This window comes from Rhinolophus ferrumequinum, chromosome 2 (assembly GCF_004115265.2).
Source record: "Rhinolophus ferrumequinum isolate MPI-CBG mRhiFer1 chromosome 2, mRhiFer1_v1.p, whole genome shotgun sequence".
In the NCBI taxonomy this organism is placed as follows: Eukaryota; Metazoa; Chordata; class Mammalia; order Chiroptera; family Rhinolophidae; genus Rhinolophus; species Rhinolophus ferrumequinum.
The window spans coordinates 98,237,209-98,255,440 of NC_046285.1; the positions used below are offsets into that span (position 1 = coordinate 98,237,209).

The 18,232-nt window shown below is 43.4% G+C and overlaps 1 protein-coding gene across 1 annotated transcript in view; it reads left to right on the forward strand.

Annotated features, from left to right (window-relative positions):
* HUNK (hormonally up-regulated Neu-associated kinase) overlaps positions 1 to 18,232 on the forward strand; it is a 99,334-nt gene that overhangs the window by 23,387 nt on the left and 57,715 nt on the right. The window contains exon 2 of the mRNA XM_033091010.1: positions 14,125 to 14,417. Within this exon, the coding sequence (XP_032946901.1) occupies positions 14,125 to 14,417 (293 nt within the window). The remainder of the gene's footprint in view (positions 1 to 14,124; positions 14,418 to 18,232) is intronic.

The window sequence follows — 18,232 nt, forward strand, 5'->3', positions numbered from 1 at the left end:
TCATACTATTCGTTAATCTTTTTTTTATGTAATGATCAAAATATGTTCAGTATAATGAGATTATCACTATTGATTCACTTAAAAAATATGATACTAATCAAAGTGTCTTTTTTTTTTTTTGTGGAGGGGGGAGGTAGGGTTTGTAGCCAGTAAATCTTGTCTCCTACGAAAGACACTTTAAAATCTTCCCAGCCTGATTTTGACACAACTAAGCTCCATTAATTTTGGTAGAAGAAATGGATAACTATTTGAGTGCTTGACTCAAATCTATAGTATGGGACCCCGTAGGATAGGAAATCATAAACTGAGAATAATAACTCCAATCACAGGTAACTCCCCCCACCGAAAAGAATAAAAAGTTATCTCAGAATTTAAAATGTATTTTCATAGTTAATGATCACGTTCTTTTAAGTAGGAAACATAATTCTTTCATTGAACTCAATTCTATAAATATTCATGTTGCTGTATGTGTATAGTTTATATTGTTTTATTACCTCTTCACCATTCGAATAGTAAAAAAAAAAATGTTTGCTAGTTACTGAAAATAGTGTTGACTTGAAAATAATTTCAATTCTTGGACAAACAGGTGAACTGATTCTTGCCAAAAAAATTACCTTTACAGCAGGCAGTTGACTAAATGACGAATAAATAGTCTACATTTTAAAGGAATTCTGAACGTTGGTATCCTGAGTAGAATTGAAATACCTGTGTTCTAGTCTGGGAATTGCCACACTGCCTGTGTCACCCTGGGGAAGTCCCCAAATCTCTACCAAATATAGTTTACCCCCATGAATGGAAACAAAACTAAATGCCCAATCCCGTCTTAAATGGTCAAATTTTCAGAGGGATTGTGCTAAGAAAATTGCACTCTTGCAAGATGAGAGTTTAGAGAAAATAAGAGAAATGTTTTAAGTTAGTCTTTCTAAAACATACTCAGATGGTATCTAATGGGATGAGCAATATGGATTAAAGATGGTTCGTTTCCTCTTTTTTTTGAGAGCTGATTTGGGTAGTGTTACCCTTAAGTCATGATACCATTTAAGAAAGTTAAAAAATATCAATGGGAAAAATAGCCTCTTTAGGGGTGGGTGTGAAGTTTTCACCGGATAGTTGAAGTTACTGCGAGTTTTAAAGATCTTTTTATGGAAGAGGAAGCCAAAAACCAAATCTGTTTCTTCTTAGAACCATCTCGAGACCCCCTTTTCCTGTAAACTAAGCAGTTAGTCACAGATTTCTGTCCAGTATTCACATCACGACTATTCACCACAAAGGATTTATTGGCTTTTTAAGTTCAAATATTGAAATCTTGCCAGATTTTTAACATGGATGTACTTCAGGAAATCTTTTTGGGTCTGCTCTTGAGGCCCCTTTCTGTCTCTGTTTACTTTTTGCTAAACTTCAAATGGTTGAACAAATGGTAAAGAGTAGAAAGCATATTTATGTGGTGTTTCCTAAACTTTATGCATCACTAAAAGCAGGTTAAAAAAAGAAACCCAAGGTGACAAATGCAAATAAAAAAGATGGCGGCCTCCTTGTTCCAAGATAAGCAGGAAGTAGATGTCCAAAATTAAAATGCAAAAGATATGCTTATTTGTAGAAAAGCGTAATAACTTAAAATAGTAAGTATATTGAAATTTATAAGCAGGGAAAAGAGGTGACAGAGGGAAAAAGAAACTCATAGCACTGATTTTTGGAGTTGAGTTTATTCAAGTCACATTGTTTACACTTGGGAGTGTTGGTGAGTCGCCTCTCCTTTAGATTCGTTGTTTTCTTTCTTATTACTAAAATTTGTGAGTTTTACTGCGTGTTGTAGACCGAGTTATGTCCTGCCAAAATTCCTATGTTGAAATCCTAACCCCTAGTAGCTCAGAATGTGACTATATTTGGAGATAGGGTCTTTAAAGAGGTGATTAGATTTAAATGAGGTCACTAGGGTGGGCCCTAACCCAATTTGACTGGTGTCCTTATAAGGAGAAGAGATTAGGACACAGACATGCACAGAGGGAAGACCATGTGAAGACACAGGGAGAAGGTGGCCATCGACAATTCAAAGAGAGAGGTCTCAGAAGGAACCAACCCTGTCATCACCTTGATCTCGGACTCTAGTCTCCAGAACCGGGAGAAAAAAATTTCTGTTGTTTCAGCCACACAGCCTGTGGTACTTTGTTAAGGCAGCCCTTGCAAAGTCAGACCCTGCGAGATGTTCATTAAAATGATTGAAAAACAACCTGTATCAAAAAAAAAAAAAAAGAAAGAAAAGAAAAAGATAAAGGAATCAAGTGCTCAGTGTTATGGTTTCACCAAAGCAATCTCCATGCAGCCCCCACCCCATGCACACATGTGTGCAAACATGCACCCCCTCCCTCCGAGTTCCCTTGTTATCTGCTCGTGAATTCCTTGCCTTTCCTGAGAGCGCTTATCTGCTGTCAGTGGAGGCAGAGCATTCAGTATTCCCAGCGAGCAGAGCGGAGGCCAGGAGGATTTATGGTGTCATTGCAGGGTCACAGATTCTGCCTTCCTGCAGACTGACACCGTAAATGTACATGCATAAATCAGAGCGGAGTGGGAAAGAGACCTGGTTTTACCTTTCTGATGAACACAGGCACCAGGGCTACCCTGGTATTTACTGAGTGATTTAAGTGGAGAGGAAGGAAGCCCTGTGTGCAAGTGGCATGGGGAAGCCATCTGCAGATGTTTATTGAAGAGCCGCTGTGCATCCTGGGGGCAGGAGCCCGAAGGGCTGTGAGGGATTCCTGTGCTCAGTTAGTGCACAGCTGTTACCTCTCCCTCCCTAGGCCTTTGCTCTTTCCCATCCGGGTGGGCTGGTGAACTCTTAGCCTCCTTGAGCAGTACACATCCCTCCACTTCAGAGGTCTCCAGGAGACAGCCCCTCTTCCCTGGAGTACTGACTTTCTTTTTGCTCCTGTGTACTACCTGCATGTGTCAGTTGTATTATTCCGCTGTGTTGTCACTATTGCTTGCTCAGTTATAATGAATGGTCACTGTGTGACCAGCACTTTATGTGATGTACCTTGGCCATCAGCATTACCCTAGTTTACTGATGAACAATCAGTCTGATGTTTATTGAGGTTGAGGTTCTTGCCTGGGGTTTCTCAGTTCTGGGGCTCTGACCTTGATTTTCTTCCCAAAGGCATGATTCCGTTCTCACTACAACTTTGTAGGGTTGGTAATCGCATACACAGTTTGAAGAAGAGAAAATAGAGCCAGGCTTCCCTCCCTCGTTCCCTCCCTCCCTCTTTCCCTTCTTTCCCTCCACCACTGTTTTGTTGAGTGGTCTGACTCAGGCAGGCAGTGTGCTGGCTCCTGGGCTCAGAGGGCAAGTGACTTGGCCAAAGATATGGAGCTGGGATGACACTGTCCACACTGACCAGTTGCCACATGTAGCTGTTGAACACTTGGAATGTGTCTGGTCCACACTGAGATGTGCTGTAAGTGTGAAATACACATCAGACTTCGAAGACGTAGTATGCAAAAAAGAATGTAAACTATCTCATTAAGAATTATTCACAGTAGCCAAGATAAGGGAACAACCTAAATGCCCATTGGTGGGTGGATGGATATACATGTTTTATATATATCTATATCTATCTATCTATCTATCTATCTATCTATCTATCTATCTATCTAATTTATAAAATATAATATTTTATAAATAAATATAAAATAAAATGATTTATATTCTATTTAGAGTATAAAACAATATGTTTTTAAAAATATTTTAAAAATATTTTATATTTTATAAAATATATTTTATAAAAAATTCTTTCAGCCATGAGAAAGAAGGAAACCCTGTCATTTGCGACAACCTGGGCAAACCTGGAGGATGTTATGCTGAGTGAAATAAGTCAAACACAGAAAGACAAATATTGCATAATCTCACTAATATGTGAAATCTTGGCGGGGGAGGGGGGAAGCCAAACTTGTAGTAACAGAGAATAGAAAGATAGTTGTGAGGGTGGCAGTGGGGTGGTGGGGAGCCTGGGGAAAAAGGGGGTAATTAAAAAAAATAAAACAGAAAGTAGACTGGTATGGCGGTTGCCAGGGGTTGGCGGGGAGGGGGTCATGGGAGTTAGTATTTAACGGGTACAGAGTTTCAGGTTTGCAAGATGAAAAGAGTTCTGGAGACAGATGGTCGTGATAGTTGCACAACAGTGTGATTTACTTCCACTGAACTGTATACTTAATAATGGTTAATTTTATGTTAGGTGTCTTTTTTTAAAAAAAAATCAAAGTTAAATAATAAAAAAGAATGAACAAAATCTTAAGGACTGTGTGTCTCACTGACTGTTATGTGGAAACATTTAAAGAATGAAAACTTTATTTGACTTAAAGCAATTGGACTAAACGGAAGTTGATAGAATGTAAGTTAGTCAAAGTAAAGTTTTGTTAAAAAAAAAAATCAGGGATGATGTCGGGGGGGGGGGGGGGCTGGTGCCAGACCATGTAGGATTTTTAATTTCTCATCAGCGAATTGAGTTTCTTTTAAAGGTTTCTGAGCACCGAAGATAATCTTGCCATTCTTAGAAAGAAAACTCTGGTACCTCAAGGCAGAGAAGGGAGGAGCGGGGAGACTGAGGGAGCTCTGGGAAGCCTCTAGGAGGCTGGCCAGCAGAAATGCAGGTGGTGAGGAAGGAACCTTGTGGAAGAGACTTGGTAAATGGTTGCTGGGTATGTGGGGCGGTGCAGGAGGGAGGGAGTCAACTGCCCAATCCACAGGTAGGGATGATGGTAGCCTCTGTGACAGGAGCACAGAGAGAGATTTTTTTTAGAGGAGAAATGATGACCAGTATGATCACGGAGAGGATGGGTTGGAAGGGTTGGGGGTGCACGCTGTCCACTTGGGGTGTCCATTGGGCAGAGAGGAAGTTGCTGTTCTCAGGAAGTTAACACTGCTGGCTGACAAGGGGTAAGGATAGTCACCCTAACCAACCCACTATCTTTTGGATTCTGTGGGTCTGTTTGCTTTTAGATGATGTCATTTGAGGCTCCTCTGTATTGTCACTGAATTATATGTGGTTAATTAAAAATGGGGCTGACCTGGAAGAGAACTGGAGTGGCAAGAGGCTGCTGGGGGATCAGAGGTGACGGTATTTGAGACAGTTGGGTGTTCAGGTTTTTAACTAACATATTTATTGATTTAATATCTTTGGCACTTCAGGAGCCAACCATTGAGGGGAATACCATGATGAATTAATTCCACATCGTCTCAAAAAATCTGTAATCTGTTACCGAGCTGGGCCTTTTTGACTCTTTTCTAAAACCAAAGAAATGATTCTAGCATTACCTGCTTTAATTTGTACCTCCTCTTCCCTTTAGATTTCTGGGTTTTGGTAAATTCGTACTGAGCAGGTGACTTGGGGTTACTTTTATCCTTGTGGATAATAAATACATTTTGACAATGAAGGAAGCACGTGTATTCTAACTAAGTGGGCAGGGTTTGGGGAAGAATTCCAACAGTTGCACAACCACCAGGCACTCCTACCTTGCTATCTCAATATTCTCCGTTTTGTTTTTTTCCTCCCTTGCAGGAACCCGTTTCTGGGTTCCCACCAGCAGGATGTTTCGAGGGTATCGACTGTGATTTGCTTTCAGAATCAGAGCTGGAGTCGGGGTGCAGACAATCCCAGTGACGGGGGCTTCATAGCTCCATGGGGTGGGTCTCCCAGCCCTGCCATGCCGCTGACTTTAGTTTCTTTTTCGACTAGAGTTGAGCTTTTTGCATTTACTCCACGCTGGTTTCTGTTATTGTCACCAAGATAGTCCTAATGAGCTCTGTTGCTTAACCTGGGGAAGGAAACTTTTTTCCCCCTCATTTACAAAAAGACAGATTTTAGCTTGGAGCAGTGGGAGGTGGCCGGCAGGGAGCCAGGGGTCAGAAGCTGTCTCGCTCTGCTATATAAATAGACACAATTAATGGGCCCCCATAAAAGACAGCGATGTGAGTTTGCCGTCTAGCATCAACTCTCTGTGAATTGGAGCCACTCTGAAATTAATTATAAAGCCAGCAAAGGATATTTTCTGGTTTCTGTTAAATAAGTATCTTCCACACAGGAGCACGTTCCGTTGGGATGCATTGCGTGCATTTGCACAGCCTGTTTCTTGGAAGTAGGCGTGACACCAATTTATTTTCAAACCGTCCCCCTGGGTCAGGACAGTCCCCACAGTTTCCGGCCCCTTCACACCGACTTCAGGCCTTGGGGTTAGAGCCTGGAGCCCCAGACGCCTTGGCCCCTTGTCAGTTTCTTCATGGCTTTTGGGGCCTCCTCCCTAGCTCACCCCTGCTTAATTCATTTCACCCAGCCTTCTTGTCACCCAGATTGTTTTGTTGTAATGTGATTTACAGGGCGAGCCATTCTGTCATTACGAATAACTTTTATAAAGGTTCTGTATAATTTGCTAGGGCTGCCCTAACAAAATACCATCGGCTAGGTATTTTGACATAGATTTAAACAACAGGAATTTATAGTCTCACAGTTCTGGAGGCTGGAAGTCCAAGACCAAGGAATCGGCAGGGTGGGTTTCTCCTGAGGCCTCCCGCCGTGGCTTGCTGACGGCCGCCTTCTCACGGTGTCCTCACGTGGCTTTTCCTCTCTGTGTGCACGTCCCTGGTATCTCTTCCTCTTCTTATAAGACATCAGTCCTGTTAGATTAGGGACCCACCCCTGTTTCCTCATTTAACCGTGTTCACCTCTTTAAAGGCCCTATCTCCAAATAGTCACCCTGAAGGTTAGGTCTTCAACATATGAATTTGCAGGTAAAGGGGCATAACAGAGTCGGATCTAGTTAGTAGAATCTTTTGCTTCCCACTGCACTTGGATTCCTTCATTCATTCACTACATATTTATTGAGAGCTCTCTCTGTGACAGAGACTCTTCGGGATGCGGAGAGCAGGACAGTGGAGGAGGCAGAGGATTGTCCCCTCCCTTCTGGAGTTTCCATGGGGTCAGACAGGTTTCACCCTCAGTTAATGAGCTCTGGAGGATTTCAGAGGTGATCAGTGCTACAGGAAAGTAGACGGGGGTAAGGGGGTTGTGAGGGCCAGGTGAGTGTAGCTGTACATAGGTGGGTCAGGGAAGCCTCTCTGAGAAGTGATGGTCCAGCAAAGCCTTGGAGTTGAGGGAATAAGCCTGTGGCGATGGCCCCCATATGGGAAAACAGGGAGGGAGATGAGGTCAGAGAGCGAGCTGGCTGCAGGATGGAGGCCCGCAGGCATCGCTAGGAGTTTGGCTCTGCGTCCAGGAGAAACTGGGTTCTGGAGATTGGTTCTTGCTTTTGGGGAGGTTTCCTGTCCCTCTAGATTGGATGCACTGGAGAAGGTGACAGATAGTTCAGACAAGATGGTTCAGACAAGGGGTACCCAGCAGGGCCACATCCCAGAAATAGATGTTAGGATGAGAGAGACTTAGGGTGGCACAAGGGGTGACTGGGAAGAATGAGGCTTCTCCTGTGATGGAATGCCAGGGTCCCCAGGCAACACGCCTTGACACTGGTCATCATGTCTCTCCAGCACCTCTTCTCCCTATGACTTCTCCCAACTCTCAGCCAGGCTCTGAGGAAGCAGGACACTACAGCAGGGTGGACGAGGGCTCCAGTCCACATCCTTTAGCTTGGCAGTGATCCTAAATCTCTCTCTCTCCTCTGACTCACCCACAGAGGGTCACCCTCAATGCCCTTTGTTCAATGTCCTCTTTTCTACTTTCTAGCCTGAGCATTTAGTGTCTGGCTTCTGTCCAGGCCAAAGTGGAATCCACAAGGCATGCACGCAATTGGGGAGGGCTGTCGCCATCCACCCCTCCACTCTCTCCGCCTCCCTCCCTCTCTTCCTTCTTTCCATCACTTGCACATGTATTGGCTGTGTCATTAGTCCAGAACTTTTTTTGAGCTCTTTCTCTGTTCCTGATGCTATGCTAGGCCCTGGGCTTGCAAGGGTGAGCCACCATAGGAGTGAGAATGGGGATTGGTGTCAGGAAGGGGGTTGTATAAGAGTGTTCTAGGAAAAGGAGGAGGCTGGAACAAGGGTGAGAAGGATCCAGCAGGGTTGCTCGTAGAGTCCGGGAAGAGGTTCTGGAGTGGGGAGAATGTTGTGCTGTGAGGAAGGAATGGCCTATTGTAGCCCGGTGGAAAAGCAGAATCAAGTAGGGGGATTGTGAATTGCATGGTGGGGGCAGAAGGCATGGGTGCAGGTGTAATTAGGCCTGTCAGGGAACCTGTTTGAGAAGGTGGCATTTCTCAAAGGGGGCCTGTGCATCATTGCACCACAATCACGCATGAGCTGAAACCATGTCCACAGGTGGCGTCACATTCTGTAGTTTTAATGGTTGAAAGGAAAGACCTTGGTCTGCCTGTGTTGTAGCTGAGGGAGGGGAAGGCTCCAGTGGTTACACTTACCCAAGGCAGGAGTGGAAATGACAAAGAAGCAGGCTAGCAGGCTAGTTGGATCCTTCCTCCTTCCTTCTTTCCTTCCTTCCAACATTATGGCCTCATGTACCCTTAATTACCTCCTAAAGCCCTGTCTCAAAATATAGTCACACTGGAGGTTAGAACTTCCACATGAATTTAGGTGGGGGGATACAGTTCAGCTTGTAACAGGTGGTAATCTTGAACCACTGTAAAGAATCTGAATTATCCTCAGAATTGGGCTTGATGACCCATGTCTCTTTCATGGTGTACACTTGGCGTGTAGAACGTGTTGAGTGTCTTTTAGGTACTTAATAAATGTTCGCTGAGACAGAAAAGGTTCATTTGAGTTTAACATACAGTATTCCTTAAGAAACCAAAGTGTTCTGGAAAGAGCTCTTTTTGGCTAATTTCCATGTAAAAAGAAAATTCAGTTGATGAGGGCCTACTCTTTCCTCTGCATCTTGATTCTTTGAGACATTCCAGTGTAAAATCGCTTTGATTAAAGAAAGACTGTGAACTTTTGAAGACACAGTACACGTTGTATAATGGGTATAACATATATGTATGTTTTGTAATATTAAAGAGTTGTCTCTTTGATCAGTATTTTTTTTTTCTTCCCCTCTGTCATATGGAAGATCCATTTCACATCTGCCTTTTCATTTTGGAGATTGAATGCATCAACAATTCTTGATGTGTTCAGAGTAATGAATTTTAAAGGCAGTGAAGGGTGATCCAGGATGAAGGGATGAATTTTAAATCCCGTTAACTCTGATCCTATGTAGACAGTCTCAACTAAGTCAATATTTAAAGAAGATGAGAGACTCGACTGATATTAAACCACTGCCTTGGGAATTAAAAGCGACTCTATTCCAGAGAACTCAAATCACTGAAATGTCGTGCAGGCTTCTCTTTTTAACATGCTAACACTGCAGGTCAAGGAAATGCACATTTTTCCTTAGCTGAACTAAGCTTGAATGCTTTTTCACCCTTTCTACGTGCTGGCTCAGATTAACAGTAAAATGGTAATGATAATAAAGCTACTAAACGTCCATTTAAGGAGCCAGACATCGTGCTAAGTGGTTTACCTACATTATCGTAGGGACCAAGTGATTTATAGAAGTGTGTGCCATGACTGGGGCCATAGGCTTCTGTGCATCCCTCATCCTAAGTACAACTTTATGTTGTAATTTTTTCTCCTAATACGTAACAGGGGCCATAAGCATGAATTCCTTTCTGCCAATGGCACCTCTCTTGATGAAGTGGGATCCACGGCTGCCATTGCTCCCCCTTTCCTGTGTTGGAGGGGCTGTGCTCCCCTTCTATGCAGAGCAGACTCCTGCAGCTCTTCCTTTTTTTCCTCAGGGTCTCCTTGCCTGCAGTCACCCCTTCCCCCCATTCTATGCTTCTACCCCCATATCTGCTACCTTGTCACCTTAGATCTAGCCTTCTCTCTCTCTCTCTCTCTCTCTCTCTCTCTCTCTCTCTCTCTCTCTCTCGGCTTCGGGAGATTTCCTTTTCTTTCTTATGAACTTAGCTATTTAAAAGTTAATTTACTGAATTTATCCATCATTGGTAGGCATTTTTAATTTTTTTTTTTTGGAGGGAGTGGGGGTGCAGAGGAGGGAGGGAGTTGTCAAACTGTTAGAAATGCAATTTCTCAGTTAACAAGAGAAGCTGGTGAAGAATCTGTTGGAGCTGTGTTATTCTCTCTACACATTTCCCAACACCACAAGACTTTGCTCCTTGTCTTGGAAATATGGGGCCATCTTCGAAGACAGGTTCCTTTGTGAAATTTCAGGAGGCTTTGCAACTTGGATCTGGTGAAGAACTGGAGTCTTCATTTTATTGATCTTTCATAGCAAAATTGTTTTCCTTGATGTGCTCAGGATGACATCCAGCCTTAGACACTCCCCGGCACTGCCGTCCCCTCTACACACTGAGGACCAGATCGGGAGTCCAGTCTGGTCCTTGTACTGGCTCCTCACTGAGCGTGTGCATATTTAATTTTGCTCTTTAAGACTCTCCTGTCTAAAGCAGTTTATCTTTTCAGCGAGAGACCCATCATACCAGGCGTCACCCTGCAGAATCAGTGCCTGCAAACTCTGATTACTGTCAAATTAAATTAGATACCTCCTTTGGCTGGTCATTGATTTCCTTTTCCTTAATTTTACCTCCGTGTTTCCCATGTCAGTTGTTACAGATGAAGTTGATGGAACAGTTTTGTGTAATCAAGAATGGCATTCCTTTTTCAGTATTGTCAATGCAGAACATATAAGGTTAGGGGATGAATGAAAACAGCCTGGTGAAGAGCTGGCATTTGAAAATGGAGACAAAGCTTTATAGTAGGAAACTGTCAGGTGAGGTAGCTGGAAGGGTTCAGGGTTTCCACGGACGGGACTCTCAGAGCCAGTAGAACTTGGGAACAAAGATACCAAATGATGGTGGGGCACACACTTGGTGTGTTAGCTCCCTGCGGCCACTGTAACAAATTACCACAAACTTGGTGGCTTTAAACAACAGAAATGTATTCTCTCACCGTTTTAGAGGCCAGGAGTCCAAAATCAATTTCGCTGGACCAAAATCAAGGTGTCAGCAGGGCCGTGCTCCCAGCAGTGGCTGTTGGGGTCGTCTGTCCTCGGCCTCTGCCAGCTTCTGTGGGCGGTGACATTCCTTGGCTGGTGCCCTATCACTGCCCTCTCTGCCTCCTCCTTCACGCGGCCTGGCCCTCTGTGTCTCTGTGTGAACTGTCCTGCTGCCTCTGTTTGATAGGGACACTTGTGATGACATAGAGGGCTCACCTGGATAATCAGGTAAATCGCGTCTCAGAATCCTTTACTTTTTCCAAATAAGGTCACAGTCACACGTTCCAGGGAGGAGGATTTAATGTCTTTGGGGCATTATATAACCTACTACAGGCAATAAAAGAGCTAAATAAATTATCCTCATAATAATTGTTGCTCTGTTAAAAAAGGCAGGTCGTTTTACTGCTGGGTTTCAGGCTATTGTTTATTCATAGTACTTTGAAGAATTTCACTGCCAAAGGGTGTAATTTTTAAAACATTGCAACACAGACTCAAGCAAAGACAGAATCTAATTGTGCTCTTCAGCATCCATCTTTCTTCCCACCCCCACAAGCTGATGGATGTGTGTGCGTGTGTGGGGGGGATTTTTTTTTGGGGGGTTTTGGTCATGAATGAGTACAGTTTTTAAAGCTTTTAGTCTAGCATCTCCTGGAATAGATGGGGCCAAACTACAGCCAGACTCTAACTCTAACTTCTGTGGGCAGACAGCATCAGCCTTAGATTGACCTGGGATAGTACAGAACCCTCGCTTGTCTGGTCCCATTGGCTGATTCTCTCCTCTTTGTCATGTCTTTGGATTAAGTGCCTGAAAATCCCCATTAAAATGAACAGAGAAGGTGAAAAGGTACAAACTTCCAGTAATAAGGTAAATAAATTTCGGAGATGTAATGTACAGCATAGTGACTATAGTTAACGATACTGTATTGTATATTTGAAAGTTGCTAAGACAGATCTTAAACGTTCTCATCACACACATACAAATTTGTAAATGTGTGATGATGGACATTAACTAAACTTATTGTGATAATCATTTTGCAATATATACACGTATCAAATTGTTATGTTGTACACCTAAAACTAATATAATGTTATATGTCAGTTATATTGCAATTGAAAAAAACAACAAACGACTGTTCTCCAGAAGAGAGAACAGATTAAGCTGTTTACAGCTGTTTTTGCTTCTCAGTGATTCATTCAGTTTGTAATCTATCTGTCACTTATCGTTTACAAAGCATTGTGTGTGGTGAAGAGGGGCATGGTCCCTGCCTCAAGGGGCGAGTGCTTTAAATGGGATCGCAGATGATAATGTGTTTCCCCGAAAATAAGACCTAGTCGGACCATCAGCTCTAATGCATCTTCTGTAGCAAAAATTAATATAAGACCTGGTCTTATTTTACTCTAATATAAGACCCGGTCTTACATAATATAATGTAAGACCGGGTCTTGTGTTAATTTTTGCTCTAAAAGACGCATTAGAGCTGATGGTCCGGCTAGGTCTTATTTTCAGGGAAACACGGTAAGTGTGGTGGGAACATAAGGAAGTAGAGTTAAAAGGACTCTCTCTGGAAGGGAGGAAGGAATTGAGTCAACGGCTGAAGGAGGGGGGTGAGGTGTGGGGGATTTGAATGGGCGATGGGAGTGGCGTGAATGTATAAGCCTGGAGAGTAACAGAACGTGTGTTCTGGGAAAGTGAGGAGACCTGCCTGGGGACAGGGTTCGGGGCTGGACAGAGGCTCGAGTGCTGGGCTGAGGGCTGTGGACCTTGCCCTGTAGGCAGGAGACCCCGAAGAGCTTTCAGAGAGAAATCAGAGTTCCAGACCCATGGATTCTGAGGCAGAGTAGAGTGCCTGTGAGGAGCCAGGATGGGCATCAGGGACAAGATGTGGGACATTGATGGCTGTTGGTGATCAGACTTTATTTTTTATCACAATCCTATGTCAAGGAAACAGCATTTGTGTCCCTTACTGAAAACATGTATGTATGTATCTACCTATCTATCATTTATTAATAATTTATCTATTGACCCATATCACACTCCTGTATTAATATATTCAGTGCGTTATGAAACAATTACAAAATATACGTAAAAAAAGAGGAGGTAAATAGAAACGGAAGGTCCATTGTTTCCATCTTACACCGCGGTGGCTCTTTAGCCTTGTATAAGGATGTCCCTTGGTTTGCTCAAGTCTCTCTTAGAGGCAGTATGTCTGAGCATTAGGAGGCAAGGTCCTAAATGAACCAGACTGGTGGCATCATGAGCAGAAGGAAGAGAAGGTGAGAGAGGCAGTTAGCAGGAGGAAGCCACGGGCCACGGGGTAGCAATAGCTGGTCTTAGAGAGAGGCATGAAGATGTGAGAAAAGAAGAGGGCAAAAACAGTGGTGTGCTTCAGGACTTGGTGAGGGGACAGGTGACTGCCACTAAGGAAAGGGGAGAGCTGGGAAGGGGTGCGGATTTGGGAAGAAAGGACAATCTTCCCTTCCCCTTCATCCCTCCGTCCTTCCCTCCGTCCTTCCCTCCCTCCCTCCATCCCTCCCTTTATACAAGGCTGGGTCCTGACATAGGACCGAGAGTTCACCTTCCTTCTATTTCACCAAGGGAAAGAGGCAGCCTGGCCTGAGGGCTTCCCTGCCGCAGGGCAGAGAGAGGGTGGGGAGGAGGGTCGGGGTGTGTGTCATTGGACATTGCAGCCCCTAGCTCCCTCACCACGCCCTAGAACTCAAGGTGGGGCAGCTCTGGCAGTTTCAGGAGTTCAGGCATGGGGGTCCGGACCTGGAGGAATGATGGCGAGGCCTGAGAAGGGGCCAGAAGCGGCCGTTTGCTGGAGGAGAACTTGATATTTCATCCTGTGGTGAACCAACCCTTGACACTGACCCTTCCCGTAGTCTTCCGATGACCATTCCAGTTTGCTTAAGTAAATTTCCCTCTCTGCCTTAGTAATCGAATGTTTCGATCTTTGCCGACGTCACATTTTTCTTTTTTTCCCATGATGCTCTTTTAGATAATGTTTTTCTCCTGGTGCTGAAAGTAGCTATGTATTTTCCTAGGGTTCTTGTGATTAGTCAGAATAATAATCTTTGCCTTCCGTGTCTGACAACAGCCATGTTCTTGGTATCTCCTTAGGTGGCCATAAAAGTCATTGACAAAAAGAGAGCCAAAAAAGACACCTATGTCACCAAAAACCTTCGGCGAGAGGGGCAGATCCAGCAGATGATCCGCCATCCCAACATCACGCAGCTCCTTGATATCTTGGAGACGGACAACAGCTACTACCTGGTCATGGAGCTGTGTCCTGGGGGCAACCTAATGCACAAGATATACGAGAAGAAGCGGCTGGAGGAGTCTGAAGCCCGCAGATACATCCGGCAGCTTATCTCTGCCGTGGAGCACCTGCACCGGGTGGGGGTGGTCCACAGGTAAGGGCCACACCTTGCTGACCGTCGCTGACTGTGATGAGTGGGCAGCGCTGTGCGTCAGCATGCTCCAAGCGAGGCTGACTCGTTGCAGCATGGTGTGCAATTCTTCTGTGGTTTTGTCCCGTGCTGTTGTTTTGTGAATTGGGTTCATGCCAGTGTGGGGTTCTACGGGTGGCATCTGAAGGCAGAGTGCCTGGGTTTGCATCCTGGCTCTGCCCTTTGATAGTTTTGTGACCCTGGGCAAGTGACTTCACCACTCTGAACCTTGGTCTCTTCTTCTATAAAATGGGAATCATAACGATACTTGTTTTGTGGTTAGTATAAGGGTTAATGTATAGAGTGTAATAAGTTAATAAGAGCCTGGAACAGTGTTTGGTACATAGTAAGGGCCATGTAAGTGTTGGTTGCTGTTCTTATTATTTGCAGGATAAGGAGACCAGCTGTTCAGGGGCCTGAATGAGGCATCAGTGTTAAGACGGTATGAGATTGTTTTTCAGCTAGTGCTAGGGACGATGCTTTCACTGTGCTTGCTTTATCTGTGGTAGTTGCTCAATAGCTGTTTTCTTCAATTAAAGTGAATCACCATTCGAATTGTGAACTTGCCCTTAAAAGTGAGGGGTATTCCCCATAAGACAAACCAACCTAGCAAATAATTTTGAAAATCAAACTTATTTTCTTTCAAATAGCCTGTTCCCTCCTGAGGAAGAGCTCCATAAGGAAACGGAAACGGAAACGGAAACACTATTCTTAGTAATATTGCCGTGGGTGGTGGGTGCCTACTTTTAGTGCTACACTAAATTGTAATGAATGAATGAATGAATGAATGAATGAATGAATAAATTAAATAAATAAAAGTGCCCTCTTTTCCTCCCAAGAAAGTGTTGACTTCACCAATGAATGCATAGTTCTTCCTTCATGGAATTATAATCAGTAATTACTCTAGGTTGCTGAAAAAATTTAGGGCTCATGTTTAATGGATTCTCATTTTAAAAAACAAGTTAAAGCCATAAAATATGTTGTATGTGTATATTCATACTCATAAGTTTAACATTTTTTTTATTGAGATACAAGTCACATACCACAAAATTCACCATTTTGAAGTATACAATTCAGTGTTGTTGTTTTTTTTAGTATATTCACAGAGTTGTGCAACTATCACCACTATCTAATTTTAGATTATTTTCATCACCCCGCAAAGAAACCATGTACCATTAGTAGGCATTCTCCATTCTCCTCTCCTACCAGCCTCAGACAACCACTGGTCTACTTTGTGTCACTATGGATTTGCCTGTTCCGCACATTTCATGTAAATGGAAACAAGCAATATGTGCTCTTTCATGACTGGATGCTTTTATTTAGCATAATATTTTCAAGAAGGCTCCCTGCTGCAGCATCTATCAGCACTTCATTGTTTTTTTATGGCTGAATAGTATTCCATTGTATGACTATACAACATTTTGTTTATCCGGTCATCAGTAAATGGACGTTTTGGGCTGTTTCCACCTTTTGGCCGGAGTGAATAATTGATACTGTGAACATTTGTGTATAAGTTAAAACGTGAACATATGTTTTCTTTTCTCTTGGAGAGTTCCACTCTTAGCCATTGCTGGGTCATAACGGCAGCTCTATGTTTAACCTCTGAAGGAAACATCTCTTTTTAAAAATTCAACTTCTCACAGTAGCTTTTATCTGTTTGAAAGTCATTCACAGTCTGATTGGTGGGGAAAGTAGCTGTAGGTCTTTCAGTCATAGAACTTACTAACGGGATTGGCACCATGATGCTGTCCCCTGTCGTGCCTAAACCTGGGGACACTGTGGGGGGAGTCCTCTGAGCCAGCCTTGACCAGGCACCATTACCATTCAGGCGGCTCGTTTCCTCGCCAAGGTGAATGAAAAAAGCTCTTCACATTCATATTTTTAGTCACACATGTTGTCACAAAATCACGCTTCATTAGAAGTCTTTGAGTTTGGATCAGCAAGGAAGGGAACATTCAGCCATTTCAGAGTGAATAACACTATTTTTGGCTCTTTCCAATAATACCCTGGGTAGCCTGCTGTGTCATAGCTCTGCCATTATTAGGACAATGATGGTCGTAAGTGTGCCTGCTTTCTGTCTTTGTTTATTAGGATGACAAAGGCAGAAACCTCATGGATGAATCGGTGTGGATTACAAACTCCACTGGTTTCAGTGGAAAATAGGACCAGGGGGCAGAGCTTTCCATGGGAGTCAAGGTGTTATTACAAGGGTTTTGTGCTGTCAAAAATCCGCCCTGTGCTCAGCTTCTTGGGATTTCGAGTACAACAAAGGAACAGCAAGTGAAAGCTGTGTGTTGCTTACTGGTCTTTCCTGAAGGAAATTCTCCACAACCCCTTTAAAAAAATTTTAACAAAAACTAATCCCTTTCAGCGCAATTACTGTCAGAATGTCGAAAGCATGGGTTTGGTAATGTTTTGATAGCAAAGATGGTGCCCTTTTTCTTGCTCTGATCTGCTGCTCGGCTTCTTGCTCTCTCCTAGGAAATATATTCATAAGCCAATAATGGCTGAAGCTCAGGTCTTTGAAAGTTAGGGAAGATTGGAAACACAAGTGTCGTTTAAGAGGAATTCTTCATTTTTCTGTCTAGAAATTGTGTTCGTGAGTGTCAACGCACAGGGACGGGGGTTGACTAAGTGGCTGAGACATCACATGAAGATATTTGTTTGGGATATACTCATGTGTGGTTCTAACTAAATGTCTTGACTTTCGAGAATTCTGTACCCCTAATTTTTAGCACACATTAATCTGGCTCAGTGCCAGCATACTATTTACTGTAGCCCTTTTCCATGGTGGAAAATTTTCGCCTTCATGTAGCAAAGGTAGAATGAATTTCATAAATTATTTTGAGGCTAAATTTTTTTCAAACGAATAAGAGATTTTAGAGATGCCCGGTTGTCACCGGTTCTGAGCAAACAAATTGGATCATCCAAAAGGACTTAGGATGAATTTTGGTGGCTACACAGTATCATTTAAAGGGCTTTTGGTTACGTGTATTAGAGGATGCTTTAAAAACACAGTTCCTCATTAAGCTGATACTATATTGTTCTGTCTCATCAACTTGATGCTTAGCAGAGCTCTCTTTCCTGTGATATTAAATCTACATATTTAGTTATCTACCCAGAACTATTTCAGTATCATTTAAAGGAAGCAAATTTTTAAAAATCATGTAAATATGACAAGTAGTAAGGAAAAAAGGGAACCTAAATGGACCTGCTGTGTAGCTTTTGTATCTTTTACTTACACTAGGGCTGTTAACTTTGGCAAAAGCAGAGTATATATGGTCTTAACTTCTTTACTCCATGTTAGCCTTGCCTGAGATACTCTGCATTTAAAATCTAATGAGTTTTTCTTTTTTCCCTTTTTCTCCAACGTGCTCACCCAGCAGGATGCCAAAATCTGATGATTTGCCTCTTGTATATAGAGCGTTGACTCCTAACATCAATCATCAAGAACGCTGATTCTGCTAATTTGAGATTCATCTGTTCATTCAAACTAACAAAGTCCAATCAAACGATACAGACAAAACAAAACAGGGTAACACAATACCACCATCTCTAAGCAGGAAGAGACAAGCCATGGGGCCGCAGGACTAGGGGAGGGAGACACATGATCAAAGGGGGCTGGAGCCTGGGCTTGGATGTGCGTCAACGCCGCCTCCCCAGGGCCGTGACCTTATTCATTCACCAATATTGGGAAGGGGCCCTGTGCGCTTAGAGGAATGCAGTGGAAGAGAGGGGCCCCTTCTTTGTTCTTGTGAGCCTGACAAGAAGCAGGCACA